At 61.0% G+C, this 16,698-nt stretch overlaps 1 protein-coding gene across 7 annotated transcripts; it reads right to left on the reverse strand.

The window, feature by feature from the left end:
• Positions 1-16,666, reverse strand: LOC101673750 (elastin-like). 7 transcript variants are annotated; one of them, XM_045072017.1, is made up of 34 exons: positions 11,706-16,666; positions 11,476-11,508; positions 10,604-10,633; positions 10,444-10,473; positions 9,877-9,912; positions 9,505-9,537; positions 9,354-9,407; positions 9,081-9,113; positions 8,916-8,969; positions 8,210-8,251; positions 7,345-7,377; positions 7,196-7,255; positions 6,476-6,505; positions 6,369-6,401; positions 6,249-6,284; positions 6,002-6,031; positions 5,887-5,919; positions 5,065-5,100; positions 4,617-4,646; positions 4,491-4,523; positions 3,634-3,687; positions 3,463-3,495; positions 3,354-3,383; positions 3,083-3,118; positions 2,321-2,365; positions 2,026-2,067; positions 1,878-1,910; positions 1,385-1,444; positions 1,273-1,302; positions 1,123-1,182; positions 860-973; positions 546-590; positions 393-446; positions 1-169 (listed from the first exon to the last, which is right to left on the reverse strand). In XM_045072017.1, exons 1-34 carry the CDS (start codon positions 11,959-11,961, stop codon positions 144-146), a joined length of 1,617 nt encoding a protein of 538 aa, XP_044927952.1. In that variant the 5' UTR covers positions 11,962-16,666; the 3' UTR covers positions 1-143. The 7 variants fall into 7 exon arrangements, with proteins under 7 accessions (XP_044927952.1, XP_044927954.1, XP_044927951.1 ...); XM_045072019.1 differs by having other exon boundaries at positions 393-442; positions 6,476-6,508; XM_045072016.1 differs by having other exon boundaries at positions 6,476-6,508.
• Positions 16,667-16,698: the final 32 nt, after the last annotated feature.

Genomic DNA, 16,698 nt, shown 5'->3' on the forward strand with positions numbered 1-16,698 from the left:
GGGTAGCATGCCACCTTTATTAATACTCTTAGCCCGCAGGAGACCCCCGGCCAGAAGCCAAGCCCCAGGATCTGGCCCTCCTCGCCCAACACACGGCTGTGGTAGAGAGGCTGTCAGGGTGGGCAGTGAAAGGGCCTCGGTGTTCAGCATTTCCCAAGAGGACAGTGGCCTGGGAAAAGGCAGGGCCCTGGTGAGGTCTGGACCCCTCCTCACCTCCCAGGGGACCTGCACCCTCTCCCACCTCTGGTCTCTAAGATCACTCAGCAGATACCTGCTGGTGACCTGAGAGTGTCCTGTCCCTCCCAAGGGCTGGGACAGCCCCAATGCAGCCTGGAGAGGCAACCGTGGTAAACAGGGCAAGTGGGGGACAGGGCTACCGTGACCCCTCTCACCTCCATAGCCATTTCCCAGTGGGCCACTGCTGTCTCTCTTCACTGGAGGGCTGCCTAAGGCATAGATCAGCCAGGGCACCAGGTCACCAGCGGACTTTAGAGCCCCCCTGCACTCCCCAGCTTCACCCCGGGCCCTGGGAAACCGCCACTCACCAAACGGTCCAGGGCCCAGCTCTGGCCTTAGCTGTCCATATGTCGCTGGGGGAAGGGACAGAAGGTGGGAGCACTGAGTCCCCAGTGGCCCTCACATGGTGTCTGTCACTTCCCCATCTTGGTCTCGTGTCCAGGCTCACACTCAGGGTCCCCAGCTCCAACCGTCTCCTCAAACCCCATCCATTCCTACCTAATCCCTCCTGTCCCTGTCCCACGCCTTCTCTGCAGGGCTCTGGGTGCACCTTGGCCCAGGACCCAGCTCCTTACAGCCAGCCCTGACAACCCCACGATGCTCTTCCGCATCCCCCCCTTACCTGGCTGGCTTCCGACCCCTGGGTATGTGCCTCCAGGCCCATATCCAGGCTTCAAGGCAAGCCCCCAAGGCTGCATGAAGGGCCAAGAAGAGCCCCTTAGGGCCTTGGCCTGACCTGCAGAAGGAGAGCTACTGTGGGCACCCCTGCCCACCAGCGCCAGACATCCAGGAACCCACAAGCCCCCTGGGGTTTCAGGTCGCTGCCCGCTTGGCTTGGTCCCCGCATCCCTTACCAGGTTCACCCCCTAAACACTCATTTCCTACCATTTCCTTCAGAGCCTGGAACTGCTGCTTTGGGGTACACTGGTGCTTCCTCCCCATACCCTGCAAGAAATCCAAGTGATTCCTGCCTAGCCCCTGGATGGCCCTCCCCTGCCCCCAGCTCCTGCACTCTTTTCTCTGTCCCTGACTCACCATTCCTAAAGCCACTGGTCCTGGGAAACTCTGGAGGAGGGAGGAGAAGGTCAGAGACAGGAGGAACCCCTCAGTCCAGGGCCCCCCAGCCCACCCCAGCACTCCCAGGCACCTGGCTGCAGGTGGGCCTCAGGGAAGACCCCAGCTCCCAGACCATTCCCATAAGCAAAACCTGTAAGACAGCAGTGGGAGAAAGGCTGGGTGAGTGGGGGTTGAGGGTGGGGCTCAGGGTGACCAGCTAGTGGAGAGACAGGAGGCAGCAGACAGACAGAGACTGACTCGGAGGCAACCCAGAGAGGGCCTCACATACACGGTCCCCATGCTCAGCCAACCAACCCTGTGCAAACTCTGTTGTTCCACCTTCTGGAAGCCTCTCCTGGCCTCCCTCTGGCCCGCTTCCCTTTGCACCCAAGACTTTACCTCAGTGTGCACTTGACCCTCAGCAGACTCCTGTCTCCGGCCTGTCTCTGGCCGGCATTATGGCCTGCTGCAGACGGGATGTGTGCTGGTTCAGGGAGAGAGCCAGCCAGGGCAAGACACAAGGACAAGAGGGCTTGCCGCAGGGAAGATACCAGCTTGCACCCTTGGGGGCTCAGGGGGCTCACCAACTTTCTGAGGCTTGAGGCCACCACCAAAGCCTGAGAGAGAGGAAATGGGGGCAGAGACGGAGGAGTCAGAGAAAGATAACGCCTCCGACTCCCCTCTTCCTGAGCTAGGGGCGAGGAGAGGAGGAAAGGGGAAGGGCCTCCTCACCCAGTTCTGTTCCCAGTCCATAGCCATTCAGGGGCTGGTATCCTGTGAGGAGAATGGGGGCCATTAACTCCTTGGGGGACAAATATGGACCTTAAGGGCTCTGAGGAGGACGAAGGGATACTCCCTATCGACACGGAACAGAACCAGAAGAAATGGGCTTAGAAAGCAGCAAGAGAGACTACAGGTAGACTCAGGGAGGGACTTCCTGGCCTTAGGAGCCTGGACAGCTGCAGCCCAAGGATGATGGAGGAGTGACCTGATCTGGACTAGGGACAGGGGGCAGACAGAGTCACACCTGCTTTCTGAGGTTTCAGCCCCCACTGGATGGCAGGAGTCGGTGCTAGGAAGAAAGCCATAGGACAGAAGTGATCTTAGGGTGGGGAGGGCTGGGAATGCTGCAACCTGCCCCGGGATGGGGGCACCTGCCATAATGGGAGTTCCATGGGGTCTCAGGGCCAGAGTTTAGGCTCTCCCTCAGCTGGCTCTCGGTGACAAGCCTCAGTCTTAGCTAGAGAATGGCCCTGGGGGCTTGGGAGCAGCCCAGCTAGACCCAGCCCCTCCTGGGACCAGGGATCCCCTGGTGCCCCATCCCCGGCCCCTACTCCACACTGACCTGGGAACTTGCCATTCTGCCCTGGGGGAGAGGGCTGGGATTTGGGGCCCCAGCTGCCGCCCCCTTTAGCAGAAGGGACCCCCGAAGTGGGAGGCCTGGGGAGAAGCAGTGGAGGGACCCTCCCATGGCAGGGACCTAGATGGGGAAGGAAGGGGGAGGGCAGTGAACCCAGGCTAGCGCCTGCCCCAGGCCAGTCTCCCGGCCTCAGCCTGGCCAAGCCACCAGCCCATAATGACTTCCAGGGCAGACACAGCTTCCGAGGGAGGCCATGGCTAGGCCAGAGAAAGCCCCACTCCCGTGGTACTTGGGGTACAAGAGGACCCAGCCACCTAACAAGGCTCCTGCTCTTGGCCCACCTAGACCCTCTGTGTTCCAGCAACAACCCTCCTGCCTTTCTCTTGGTACATCTCCCTTCACTCCCAGCCCTGCCCCCAGGAGCCTCACCTGGTTGGGCCCCCACCCCATTTCCGTTGCCATATCCTGGAGAGAAAAAGCAGGGATATGAGTGGTAGTAATTTAGTGAGGAGGGTTCTAGAAGGAGGCAGGTGGAGGTGTAGGATAGAGACGGGGGGGGGGGGTCCTCTCACTTGCCTGGCTTTTGAGGTTTCACACCTCCTCCCAGAGCTGCAGGAGAGGCAGTCCCCCTCAGAATTCAGACCTCAAGCTCCCAAGAAAGAGCCCAGTGCCCCCCTTCTGAAGCCCCCACCACACTCACCTGCTGGGAGCTGCAGTCCGGGAGTAAAGCCTGGGGAGAAAAGCAGGTGTGAGGGCTCTGGCAGCGGCAACCTCAGGGCAAGGTGGGGGAGGGGCGGGAATGGGCTCACCTGGCTTTAGAGGGCTCATGCCCCTTCCCAGGCCTGGGAGAGACAGAAATAGGCTGAGTGACAGCTGGATGCCACCCTGCCCCTTCTCTTCCCAGGACCCAACTCTGCGCCCCCTGGGGCCCTGCCCTCCCCCTCCCAGCCCCCCCACCCCCGCCCTATGGCCTCCCTCACCTGGCTGGGCCCCTTGGCCTGGGAAGACTCTGGCTCCCAGCCCATTCCTGTAAACTGGGAGACAGGGTGTGTGGATTGGGAAGGGGGAAAGCAGTGAGAGGAATAGACAGTTTCTGGGGTTAGAGAGCAGTGGGGGCCTGATTCTGACGCTGACCCCAATTCTAGAACTTCCCCACAGCACCAAGCAATTCTCCCTACACCAGCTGGGTGTCTGACAACATGCCTCAACCCTGACACCAGCCACCTGCAGACAGCCTCAGACCCCACAGGTGAAGGGGTCAGTCCCCCACCCCCTCATTTCAAGCACCCTCAGCCCAGCGGTACGTCTGACCCTCTGGCTAGGAACCCAGCTCCTTGCGTGGGACCGATTTGCTAGAGCAGCTCACAGAACTCAGGAAAAGTTTCCTTACTAGAATCCAGGCTCTTTATAAAGGCTAGCACTCGGGGCCAGCAGATGGAGGATAAAGAGGCCAGGCGTGTGGGAAGGCTGGAGGGGCCTCTGCACTCCCCAGGCCTCCAAGGGGTCACCCGCCACCCCAGAAGCCCTTTTGGGGTTTTAGGGAGGCTCCCTTACACAGGCAAGGCTGGTGACCCTTTCCATCTCCAGAGGTCAAGGGAGGGACTGAAAGTTCCAACCCTCCAGTCCCAAGCTGGGTGCCCCCAGCAAGCAGCCCCAACCTTAGAAGACACGAGGCTCTCCAAAAGTCGCCATTAACATAACAAAAGATACTCTACTGGTCTCCGCACTTAGGAAATTCCTAGGCTTTGAGGGGTTCTGTGCCAGGACCCGGAGACCAAATAGTTCTATCTTATTAGAAGTCCCCGTCTTGCAGGACTCACAGGAAGGAAAGCCTTACCTGGTTTCTGCAGCTTCCCGCCCTCACCGATGCCTGAAGAAGAGATGGGAACAGGTGAGTGACCTGCTCCCCTTCTCTGGGCCTCTCCAGAACCCCAGGGTCTGGCCCCAGCGCCCGCTTCCCTACCTGCTCCGTAGCCCACGGGAACCGCAGGGCCTGTGGAGATGGAGAGGCTCAGGTACGGGGGACCGGGGTGGGTCGGGGGGAGCCGGAAACCCAGGCCTCCGGGGCCTCCTGCAACTTCCATTTAATCGCCAGCCCCGCCCTCACCTAGTCTGGCAGGAAACCCCGCCCCCAACATGGCCTGGGTGAGGACCAGTGCTCCCTGCCAGGCCCTTCTCTCTTCTCCCCTCAGTACCTGCTCTGCAGCCTCTGGGAGCTGGAGGGCCCGTGCGGGGAGGAAGGATGACCAGGGGGTTGGGGCTGGCTCAGGTGGGGGAACCGCCTGTGGTCCCCCTTAAGAGCCCAGCCTGGAGGCCCAGCTGCTCCTAGGCTAACCCACCCTCCTGCCAGGCCGCCAGGGAAGCAGGAGAGGATGCCCAGACTTGTACCCCCCAGACCCCACCAGTCTCACCTGGCTGGCCTCCCAGCCTGTCGCCATTCCCAAATCCTGGGAGGGACAGATAGATAGGGGTGTGAATGGGGGCAGGAAAACTCGGGGTTTGGGGGAGGTGGAGAGAGACAGGCAGGGGTGAGGTTCACCTGGCTTCTGGGTTTTACCTCCACCCCCCAGGCTTGGGGAGGTGGAGGCTGATGTCCACCCACCAGACCTCTCCTCAGGGTCCCCTGTGCCCCCAGTTTCTCCCAACTCCTCGGCACCCCTCACGGCTGGGCTCCTGGTCCTTTCTTCTTCTTCTTTTTTTTTTTTTAAAAGATTCCATTCATTTGACAGACAGAGATCACAAGTAGGCAGAGACAGAGGAAGCAGGCTCCATGCTGAGCAGAGAGCCTCATATGATCCAGGACCCTGAGATCATGACCCAAGCCGAAGGCAGAGGCTTAACCCACTAAGCCTCCCAGGTGCCCCTCCTAGTCCTCCCATATCCAGAGGAGGACAAACAGGTGTGGACAGGAAGGGCTGGTTTTGGAGGGGTTCAGGAGGAGGCAGGACAGAGCCTCAGCATGGGAGTGTGGGGCAAAGAAGCCGCGGTACAAGAGAGAGGTCACCTCCTCCCTCCCCAGGCCTCCCCGGCCACAGGCTAAGCTCCCACCTCCCCACCACTTGGAAGCCAGCCCTCCGCCTTCCTCTCTCCCTGAGAAAAGCCTGGGCCCAGGCCCCTGAGATGGCCATGCCTCCCAGCAGGTCCCAGATCCTAGAGAGTGACAGGGAGCCTGAGAAGGGGGTGCTCTGGCTTCAAGGGGCCCATGGACACAGACAAGACCGGGCCAGACTCACCTGGTTTCTGGGGCTTCATGGCCCCCCCAAAGCCTGGAGAAGATACAGGAGCAGGTGAAGGGCCCAGAAGCCCCATCTCAAGGCCTCCCCAGAGTCTTCCCCACCCTGCTTTTACCTGCTCCGTATCCATTCTGGGTCACTAGGCCTGTGGGAAGAGGAAGGGTGAGTTGGGAGATGGGGTCTGGGGGGTCAAGCTGACACAGAGGTGAAGGTGCTCGCTTCAAAGCCAAGCCCAAAAGCTGGAATCCTGGAAGCTTCCGCTCAGCAACCCCCCCATTATTTACTAATCCTGCCCCTGCCAGGCCTGGAGGGAGGTGGGAGAGGGTGCCCAGATGCTTACCCGCAGACCCCAGCAGTCTCACCTGGCTGGGCTCCCAAGCCGTTGCTGTTCCGGAGCCCTGGGGGACAGAGGGGGCTGTGTGAATGGGAGAGGGGAGTTTAGGGTTTGGTGGTGGAGAGAGATAGGCAGGGGTGAGGCTCACCTGGTTTCTGGGTCTTCATACCCCCTCCAAAACCTAGTGAAGACAGGGAGCAGATGAGAGCCTGGTCCCCGTCTCCAGATGTCCTTAGAGCCCTAGAAGGTGCCTACCTGGTCTGTAGCCATTTTGAGTTGCAGGACCTGCTGGAAGGCAAGAGGGGCTCTGGGGCCAGCCTCTCTCTGAGGTTCCCCCTGGAATCCAACAACGGCCACCCCCACCCAGTGGAGCCCCTACTCTCCCCCTGGGGCCCAATTCCCTGGGAAACCTGAACATCATCCCCACTGCCTGGGTCCCTCCTGGACGGCTGTCACTGCCACCACATGCATCAGCCAGTGGGGGAGACCAGCAGACTGGGTGACCTGGCTCCGCCTCCCCAAGCACCAGCTCCTTTCTCGCTCCTGCCACCTTGGCTCTGAGCTGTTTCCAGAGCCGCTGCCCTCTCCAGTCTCTCTTGGAGGCCGCAGCTCAAGCACCCACTGATTCAGTGGGCCCCAGCCAGCGGTCCTCCCCCTGGCCTCCGCAACCCCTTCCCCAGATGCTCCTGGATCCCCACTTGTGCTCACACTCCCTTCCTGTCCACCCGTCCCAGCGCACCCCAACCTCCAGGGGGTCCTGTCTCCCACCTGGCCAGCCTCTGGTGGGCTGAACCAGTGTTGCTCACACCAGGAGGGAGAGGCAGCAGTGGACAGCGGGTCTCACGTGGCTCCCAGGCAGAGGGAAGGCCAGGAGGCTGTCTGTGTTTCTCCCCCAGCCCCTCCTGCTCCCTCAGATCCTAACCAGGCCTAGGCACCCCCAGTGACCCCTATGCTCCTAGAGCCTCAGAGCCTCACCTGGTTGGGCTCCTACTCCCGGGAAGGCGCCACCTCCCAGCCCGTTCCCATTCCCGAATCCTGGGGAGACAGAGCAAGAGGGAATACGGGGGATCTGGGGCTTGGGAGCACAAAGAGATACTGACAGGGAGACAAAGAACAGGGCTCACCTGGCTTCTGGGGTTTTCCGCCCCCTCCAAAGCCTGGGGGAGAGACTAGCAGGTGAGGGACCCAGAAGCCCAGCCCTGGGTCCCAGCTTCAACCCCATCCCCTTGCTACCCCTGGTCCAAAGCGATTATGAGCTGTGACATCTGCTGGGGGGGAGGGGGTGACATGGAAAAGTGGGGTGATGCTGAAATAGGCCCCCGGGTTCCCCCACCCTGCTGCATGGATCCCTCCCCTCACACATCCCTCCGTTCAGCCTGGCTACCAGAGTCAGGGAGGGGGCCATGGAGCCTATGACAGGAGAGGGTCTGGGAAGGCAGGCTGCAAGGGACCCATCCCTCAGACTTGTCCCCACAGCTGCCCTCAGGCCCACGTTTAAACCCCACATCTCCTGCCACCATGCTTCCGAGCCCAGCCTCCTTCAGTCCTCCCACCCAGCCCTGGGGCCAAGGGTGGCTCTCTCTGGCTTAAAACCCCAAGGGTGTGGGCCTTTGCAAGGTTAAAGCCCCTCAGGGCTGGGCGTGCTGGCTGGCCCAGGACAGGCAAACATGAACGCTGGTGGAATGAAGGAGCCCCTAAGAGACCCTGTGCTTGCACTCAAGGCAAGGCCGGGACCTTGACCGCTCCAGCCTTGTGCCCCCACCCCAAGCTGCCCCAGCCTGGCCAGGCCCCTGGCTATTGCCAGCTGCAGCCTAGAGAGGAAAAGCAATGTGAGGAGTGGGCTCGGGGAGAATTAGGGACTAGGGCAACACCCAGAGCCGCATATGGATCTCGTCCCATCCTGTTCCCCGAGGAGTCAGTTTTCTGCCCTCCAGTCCCTGACCTCCCTAGCTCCTCCCCAGAACCCCAGCTCGGCCCAGATGCCCTTACCTGGCTGGGCTCCGAGTCCCATACCATTCCCATTGCCGAGTCCTGGGAAGACAGCAAGAGGGAGTAAGGGGAAGCCAGGCAGAAGAGGACGGAGACACAGGGACAGCAGGCAGCGCACCTGGCTTTTGAGGTTTTATGCCCCCTCCAACTCCTGAGAAAGGATCAGGGACCAGATGAGAGAGCCTGGAGCTCCCTTGAAGCCTCACACTCACGCCTCTGCCCCCCCGGCCCCCACCCCGTACCTGGTACCTGGCCACCATTCTGAGCCACAGGGCCTGTGGAGAGAGGGCTGGAGCTGGGCCAGTGTGGCTGCTCTGGGGGGCTCCCCTGACCTGTGCCGCCCTCACCCAGGACCTCTGTGTCCCTCAACTGCTCTTTGCAGGAAGCATGCTCCGAGAAGGGATTGGAAATCAAAAAGACCGTTCCAGAGGGTCAGGCCATGGAAATGACAGCAGCAGCCCAATGAAGAGAGGAGTCCCTTAGAGGGGTAACACGTGCCCAAGGGGGGGACATGGAGAGAGGGCTGCTCTCCCCTTACCTGGCCTCTGAGGATCCATTCCCCCTCCCAGGCCTGAGGAGAGACCAAGAGGCCCCCCAATCTCCCCATGGCCCCACCCCTAACTTTCTCCCCTACTTCATCCCTGTTCCAACTCTACACCTCCCTCCTGCTTTTCCCTCCCCGGGCTCAGGCTCCAGGTGTCCTCACCTGGCTGGGCTCCCAGCCCTGGGAAGGAACCGGCTCCCAGTCCATTTCCATATACTGGAGAGACAGAGCCAGAGGGAGTAAGCCAGAGGGAGTGGGCTGGGCTTCACAGGGAGCCAGACGGAAGGCAAGGTGGAGAGGGGGGTGGGCGTGGATGGGGCATCTCACCTGGCTTCTGGGGTCTCACACCCCCTCCATAACCTGGGGGGAGAGAAGTGGTGGATGAGGGAGTCCCAGGGGCCCAGCCCCTTTCTGGGGCTCCAAGGCCATGATGAGAGGTCACAGGGCTTCTGGGGTCCCAGCTGAGATGGGGGTGAAAGAGGGGCGCCCTTTTTCTTTCCTCCCCCAGCGAGTCAGCAGTTCTGCCCTGGGGGAGCCTGGGAAAAGACCCTCCCAGTGCCCACCCAGCCTTATCAGCCCTCAGCTATTCTCCCACCTTACCTGGCTGGGCGACAGCACCTGGGAAGGTCCCCATTGCCAGCCCATTTCCAAACCCTGGGGAATAGGAAAAGAGGGGGTTAGGGGGGAATAAGAGAATAACAGGGAGGGGGGAGGCAAGACAGAGATGGGGAGAAACAGGGTGGGGGCTCACCTGGCTTCGGGGGCTTCACACCCCCTCCAGTGCCTGAAAGGGAGATGGGGCCCAAGTGAGGGTCTCAAATCCCATTTCTGGAATACCTAGAATCCTGACCCCAGCTCCCAATGACCCTGGGCCCACCTCTACCTGTTCTGTAGCCAGTTAGAGCTAGAGGACCCACAGGGAGAGGGAGGGATAAACAGGGGAGGTTTGGAGTCCTCACTAGGGTGGGGGTACAGGACCCTTGGACCACACCAGAAATGGCAAACTGGAAGGCTCCCTGTCTGCCTGCCTCAGTCATTGAAAAATTCTGATCCTTCCCTCTAAGGCCTGGGAGGGAGGCAGATAGAACCAACCGAACCAACCCCTAGTACCCGCCAATCTCACCTGGCTGGGCTCCCAGCCCATTCCCGTTCCCAAATCCTGGGGGGACAAATGGAGATAAAGGGTGTGAAAGAAAGGGGGGGCAGAGCTGGGGCTGGACAGGTTTCCCTCAGAAGCCAGGGGAGATCCAGGGACTAGGTAAGGGGCCCAGGACCCTCCCTGCTGCTTCTGAGCAGCAGGCCTATGGGAATTCAGCTCCTATCTGCCCACCCCAGAGATGGAGAGGCCCGTTGGTGAACGGGGAAGGGGGCCTTGGAGCCCACTCTCAGTTGGCCCTGGGGACATGCAGTGAGCCAGACTTGCCCCCACTGCACGGGGCTAAGTGGGAGCAGCACAGACAACAAGCAGGGACAGGAAAGAGTTGGGGGATGTCCGGGGTGGGGCACACAGGTGAGATGACATCAGAGCAGGATTCCTACGTGGGAGGGGAGTGTGTACAGGAGGAAAAGGAGACCAGCCTGAAAGGGTCACAGTTCACTTCTCTGGGGATGGGGGCGGGGTGGGATCAGCACTGTCCCCACATATTTTTGAGGTGGTGCTTCTCCCAACTCCCATTTGTCCATTTCTCACCTGCTCCCAGGCCACTGGGGAAGCCATAGCCTGGGGGGGTTGGGGATGAAGACAGGAAGTTGAGCCCGAAGGGCCGGGAGGGGCTGGGAGCTGGGGTTCCTCACCCTCATTCGGAGGACACAGCTGCTCCCACCCTGCTCATCCTCTCAGCCAGCTTTACCTGATCTGTAGCCTTTGGGGATCCTGAAGCCTGTGGGTTGCGGAGAAGGGGGTTAACTTAGGAGGGGGCAAAGGGCTGAACATGAATGCTACCCCTTCTGCTGTGCAAGCAAGAATGTAACCCCCTTTGGGCCTCAGTTTCCTCTCCGGTCACAGGAGGGGTGAGGACAGCACCAGGTGAGCAGCCTGGAGGCAGGGGCTTGGGGGGAGGTGTTCGGGCTGGACCCCTGGGGGCAGATCCCCCTGCTCCTTCTGCAGGGGCACGACCACCACCCCCCTCCCCACTCCATTCCTACTCTGGAGAGTCTCTGGACCCCTCCCTTCCTGGTGCCCCACCCCCTCATCTTTCTCTCTTGCAGCTAGCTTTGGTGCATCAGGTCTCAGGATGGAGCCCCTTCTCCTACCCTGAGGACCCCACAGATCCCCGGACTGAAGACTCTTCTGCGACACTCTGCCCCTACCTGCCCAGCCCCTTGGCCACCAGCCTCGTCTTCTCACCTCCGCCCTACCTCCCACCCTTTGCCCCTTCTCACTGCCAGGATGTCCTTACTCTTCCCTGTCCTAGCTTGACCCCCTTGGAGACCCAGTTCCAAGCCCCTCCTCTGAGATGTCTCATGCCTGCCATTGATGTGCTGCCGTACCTCACCCTGGTTCCAAAGGTGTGGGGTGTCTTTGCTCCCCACAATCGAGCTAACCACGGGCAAGAGTGTCTGCCATGAAGACAGGGAGGGACCCTGTGCTCTCCTGGGCCCCACATCGGGATCCCAGAACTAGGTAGGGAACATCTGGGGCTCTCTCCCAGAGATCTCCTGGACCCGCAGGGGAGAAACCAGGCCCTCTCCCTTGACCCCAGTGCCAACAAGGACCACTTACCTTTCCCTGGGCCCAGAGACAAGGGAGGTAGTCCTGGGGAGCAAGGAGGCGCAGACTCGGGATGGGGACCCCAGAGATTGAGAGGGAGAAGGACCCAGGCATCTGTCCCTGAACCCCCCCATAATCCTGCCCCCCAGAACTCACACACCCAGAGCCCCAGCATTGGCCCAGTGCTGTCCCTAGCCCTCCCAGCCCCAATCTCAGCTGCCTGCTTCCTGCCCTCCCCTCACCGCCTTGTAGGCTTTCTGAAGCCAGGCAGAGCAGGAGAAGGGCTGCGGGGAAGGCCCAGGTGCGCATTATGCCGAGTGGAGTGGGAGGGCACTCACCCTTTGGGCCTTTAAGCACCTCTCCTGGGTGGGGTCTCTCACCCAGACCCCCCAGCTGTGAGGGGCAGAGGCTCTGTTGGCAGACCCCAGGGGGCCAGCCCCCCACCTCTTTCCTTGGCAGGACTCCAGAGCCCGGCCTTCTCCCTGCCCCACCCCTCATCCATCATGAGTGCTGACAGCCGGGACAGGCCCCCACCTGGCCCCCGAGGCTTACTCCACCCCTGTCAGGATTGGGGCCCTGGCGCCAGGCCTTGGGGGCTCAGATTCCCTCCCCGCAGCTGGCAAAGGGCAGGCAGGCACCCCAGGCCCAGCCCAAACACAGCTGGAGAGAGGAGGGAAAGCCAGGCCCAGAAATGGGGGGGGAGGCTGGCAGCAGAGCCCGAAGGAGTTACTGTGTTGCACGGAGAGTGGGGGGCAGAGGCCACAGTGTCCCAGAGGCACGTGGAGAAGCAGCAGTGCAGGACACTGGGTCTGACAATGAGGCTGTCCAGGAAGAGCCAGGCAATTAGCTCGTCTAAGCCCGGAGACTCCGGGACCAAAGCAGGAGCTGCCCCCACCCCCTTCCATAAGAAGCGGTGACACAGAAGGAGCCTGTCAAGGGACCACTGCCATTGCCTGAAGGCTTGGTGGGAGTCCACCTGCCACAGGAGGCCCTCTCGGTGTCACCTTGGTCTCCTGCTCAGCTCTAGCAGCAGTTACTCCAAGGCTGGGGGACTGGAGGGAAGGGCACTGCCTAGGGGGCAGTGGAGATAGGAAGCACTCTGTTTCTAGGGTGGCAGAAGAGCCTGGAGCCTGGGCCAGGTGGGGGGCTTGGTGGGGAGCCAACTACGAGAAGACAGAAGAGGCAGGCCTGGAAGTGCCAGGAGTGAACCCCCCACCTCTGAGCTGGCTGGGGACAGCAGTGACTCAGCCCCTCTGGGCCCTTGTCCAAAATGTTCCACACCCTGTCTGTCTGAGGGTCTGGCCCCTGCCCAGCCAGCCCCTCCTGGCACCTCTGGCTAAGGAGGGCGGCATATCAGGTGGGGCTGCCTGACGGGTTGAGGGCCTAGACAGGGACTATGGTGGGGAATCGGCCTGCTGCAGGGCTCCCAAGACCATGGCACATGCAGAGGCCACCTCTAGCCACAGCAGGGCTTTGAGCAGATGCCCCCCAGCACGGACACGTGCCTGTCCATGCCCTTCCACCCACATCCCAGGCTGCACCCTAGGACCACTACCACACTCCCACGGCCCCTCTGTTCCCACTAGGCCCCCTCAGCCCGGTGTCCCCGGTGAGGTGCCCCCATGTGCCCACTGCTTCCCCTGCCTGGCATAGAGCTATGAGCCAGAATCCTGAGGGCTGGACCTTTTACTGGCTGCTGGGAGGGGCCCCAGGCCCCTGGGCCCAGCCACCCCATGAGAGCCCAGAACAGCTGGGACGATCTCTGCAGACTCCCCGGGGAGGGCTTCCTGCCAGGCCACCTGCTCCACCTCGTGAAGGCAAGCACCAGCTCTCTGGTCTCCTCAAGAGCCTCAGAATGGGCTTGTGGTTACCAGTCAAATTCCGACTGGGTTCAAATACCTGCTCTATCTGGCCAGGATGCTGGAGCAGGAACCCAGCCTCCCTGGGCCCGTTCTCTTTCCTCTACAACGATGACACTGACATCCAGCGTGTCAGGGCTACTGGGGGGAGCTGCTTCTTACTCCCGTCTTACAGATGGGCAAAAAGCAGAGAAGGGAGTGGGCTCAGGTCCTACAGCTCCCAAGCAGGGGGCCTGGGACTTGAACACTGTGTTGTTCTCTGCCCGCCTCATGTCACTCTGGGCCCAAGATGTGTGCTTCAGACTCAGTATAGCTAACAGCCTCCTCTACAGACCTAGACACAAGGCTTGCCCCACCGGGTGCCAGGGAAGCTTGGCCCACCAGGAGGTGGGCACAGACCAGGAGGGACCATGCAGGGGGTTCGGGCCGAGTGCCTGCGAGTCTTCTGCCAAAGGGAATGCTGGTGCCCACTGCCACTGCCAGGCTGCCTGGGGGCTGGCATGGGCCGGTGGAAAATGCCAGCCAGCCTGGGGCTTGGGCCAGCTTCATGCTGCTGGGGGCCAAGCCCAGTGGGGCACCCCTGGCCCATGCAATGGCGCCACCCCTACCCCATCACATCCAGTCCCTTCAGGTCATCCCCAGCTTGGGCCAAGCCAGCCTGGCTAAGAGCCGCTGGACCACGTGGGGGCAGGGAGAGACTCTGATGGAGTCCCAGCCTCGGGAACCTTCTCTTCCAGGCGTGAGGACATGGTGGCTCAGCTTCCAAGGAGAGGAGCAACTTTGAGGGGATAGAGCTAAGAGCCCAGGGCAAGGCGACAGCTGGGTGTTGGGAGTGCAAAGCCGAGGCCCAGGAAGCCTGTTGCCTAAAATGGCAAAGCCTGTCAGCAGACTCCCAGCCAGCTGCTCAGAGCAGCACCTGCCCGGGTGGGAGGGAATTTGGGGAGGACAGCTGGAGGGGAGGCAGGCGCCCCATGAACCTGTGACTGTGCTCAATCCCTTCGGGTCACCCACTCGGCCCTCCATTAGGCAGCTCTTCAGTGGAGACCCCTGCCCTGGCTGCCTCCAGGACACCACTGCCAGCACCTCCAGGCCCTCCCAACGCTGACCTCTGTTAATTCCCTGTCTCCACCCGCCGCCAGATTTATTAAACCTGTGCTAGTGTGAAATGAGGCACACACCCAGAAGCGTGGGTAAGACAAATGCACACTAACACACCTATACAACACCCACCGCACCTGACACCAAGACCAGCTCCCCGGATGCACACACCACAATCCCCTCTTCATTACGGTGCCCTGTTTGCACTTGGGCCGTCCTTTCCTTGCTTTGCTTAAGTCACCTTAGTCCGACTTCCTTGGGAGAGTCTGGGTGTGGCCATGGCGCTGTTGCGGCGACGGGACACACGGGGGCGCGCGGGGCTCGAGCCGGCTCTCACCTGAGTGCGGGCGGGACCCCGGGAACCCAGAGCTTGGGCGGAGGTGTGGCGGGGGTTCTTGGTGGGCCCAGCCCCCTCCAAGTTGTTTGGTCTCAAAGCCTGCGGGCCCTTGCCTCTGCCCCTGTGACCCCGGGGCGGGTGTGGGGGTCCCGGTTCCTCTCCCCAGGAACTTCCTTTTGGCCCCGGCAGCTGCTTTGAAAACCTGTACAACTCGATACAAATGACAGAATGTTGCTGGTATTATTAAACGGTGAGTAAGCTCCTACTGTGTGCTTCCTCGGCCTTGAGCTAAGCCCTTTGCATTCATTTTGTTATGTAGTTCTCCTATCCTACAAGGACGTGGGAACTACCATCTCCATTTTACAAACATGGAAACAGGTCCAGAAACAAAGCAACTCTCTCAGGACAGCACAGCTTACGTGTACAGCAAAGCAGGATAGAGCCCTAATTTTCCTTACTCCACGACTGGTGCTCTCTCCTACTATCTGTACTTAACTTCATAATACAGTCCTTCCACAGAGGGAAATATCCCTTGGAAGTATATTTTTGAATTTTAAAAATATTTACTTTAAATAATTGCAAAGCAGGCTTTGCAAGACTGGGCAGCTGGAAGAAGCCCAAGGCCCCGGACTCCTGGGAGATGGGACTGGCAGAGGGGATGGCAGCTGGAGAGAGGCCCACCTGCTTCTCCAGGCCTCCTGGGGACAAGCTTGGGGTCTTTCACAAGGACCCTGCCTGAGTCACAGGGGCTGTGGCTGCCAGAGATGCAAATGCAAAGGAGGGGGGGACGGATCCAGGCCCAGAGAAGCTCCAGGTCTATGGGCCTAACCTGATATGCCAGGCCCTCCCGTGCTGGTCCATGAACTGTAATGTTCCCTGAAGGTGCAGACACAATGCGCTGGGAACCCTAACCTGTCAGAAACTTGGGGGATGGGTGGTCAACAAATAAACCAGTAAACAGAGGACAGGATTTCAGATAGAGGAAGTGTAATACGAAAATAAGGTGGGAAGCGAGATGCGACAAGATGGGGAGTGTTCCAGAGAGGGTGGCCTGGAAGCACCCCGTTAAACGGATAAAAGGTGCCCTATGTGAAGGAAGGGGCAACCCCCAGCCGCGCTATTGTTAGGAACCAGCCCTTGCCCTGCCCCGGCTCCCTGCTAAGGACTATAAGGGGATCATCCAATTTGAACCTCTAGCTGCTTGAGGAAAGCTGCATCAATCAGCCCAGTTTTTGCAGGAGAAGAGACTAATCCGAAGCTCGGAAAGGCCCGGTGCGTCCCCAAGGTCGTTCAGGGTAGAGTTGAGGCAGGGTAGAGAGAGTTGAGTTCGAATCTCAAATCCAGAGAATGGTTAGGGCTGCTTCGGAGGCGGCCGCGGCCACTCTGCAGGGCTTCCCCGGGGGGTGGGAGAATGTCTGGCATCCGGATGAGGTGCACGGCAGGCAAGAGGGAGCCAGCGAACCCAGGGCGCCCCACCCCGCTGGGACCCGGAGGCCGCAGGGACTTCCCGACTGGTCCCGAGGGACCGCCTCCTGGGGCACCTCTGGGGCAAAACGCCCCTTTTACAGTCTCGAAAACCAAGCCAGCGAGGCGAGGGCGGGACTGGGGTCTGGAAGTCTGTCCACATCCCGGGAACCGAGTGGAAGAGGTCCACCGGCCAACTCGGACCCCACACCACCCCTCAACCGGGACACCGCACCGCGTCACACCCTCCGCCCGGGCTGGCGCCGAGGTGACGTCGCGCCTGCGCAGTGAGAGGGCACGGCCTGAGGAGCCAGCGGAACGGGCCCGGTGACGCGCACGCAGAGACGTGGGGGCGGAGCCCCGGCGCCCTGGGCGCCTCTGATGGGCTGCATCGGGGAGTGGGCGGAGCGTGAGGCGTTCCTGGGCGGGGCCTCGAGGCCGGTTTGGAATTTTTGGCGCGAGCCGGCTCTGCGCGCG

Source organism: Mustela putorius, unplaced genomic scaffold (assembly GCF_011764305.1).
Source record: "Mustela putorius furo isolate JIRA1106 unplaced genomic scaffold, ASM1176430v1.1 tig00004007_pilon_pilon_pilon, whole genome shotgun sequence".
NCBI lineage: Eukaryota > Metazoa > Chordata > Mammalia > Carnivora > Mustelidae > Mustela > Mustela putorius.

Excerpts from the sequence above, each read along its gene's own strand:
- LOC101673750 (XM_045072016.1), bottom strand. The coding sequence starts at position 11,961 with ATGAGGGGTGGGGCAGGGAGAAGGCCGGGCTCTGGAGTCCTGCCAAGG. Across the intron at positions 10,634-11,475 it reads GTCTCTGGGCCCAGGGAAAG|GCTTCAGGATCCCCAAAGGC; the intron begins GTAAGTGGTCCT and ends CGCAACCCACAG. Across the intron at positions 974-1,122 it reads TCCAGGCTCTGAAGGAAATG|GTCAGGCCAAGGCCCTAAGG; the intron begins GTAGGAAATGAG and ends CTCCTTCTGCAG.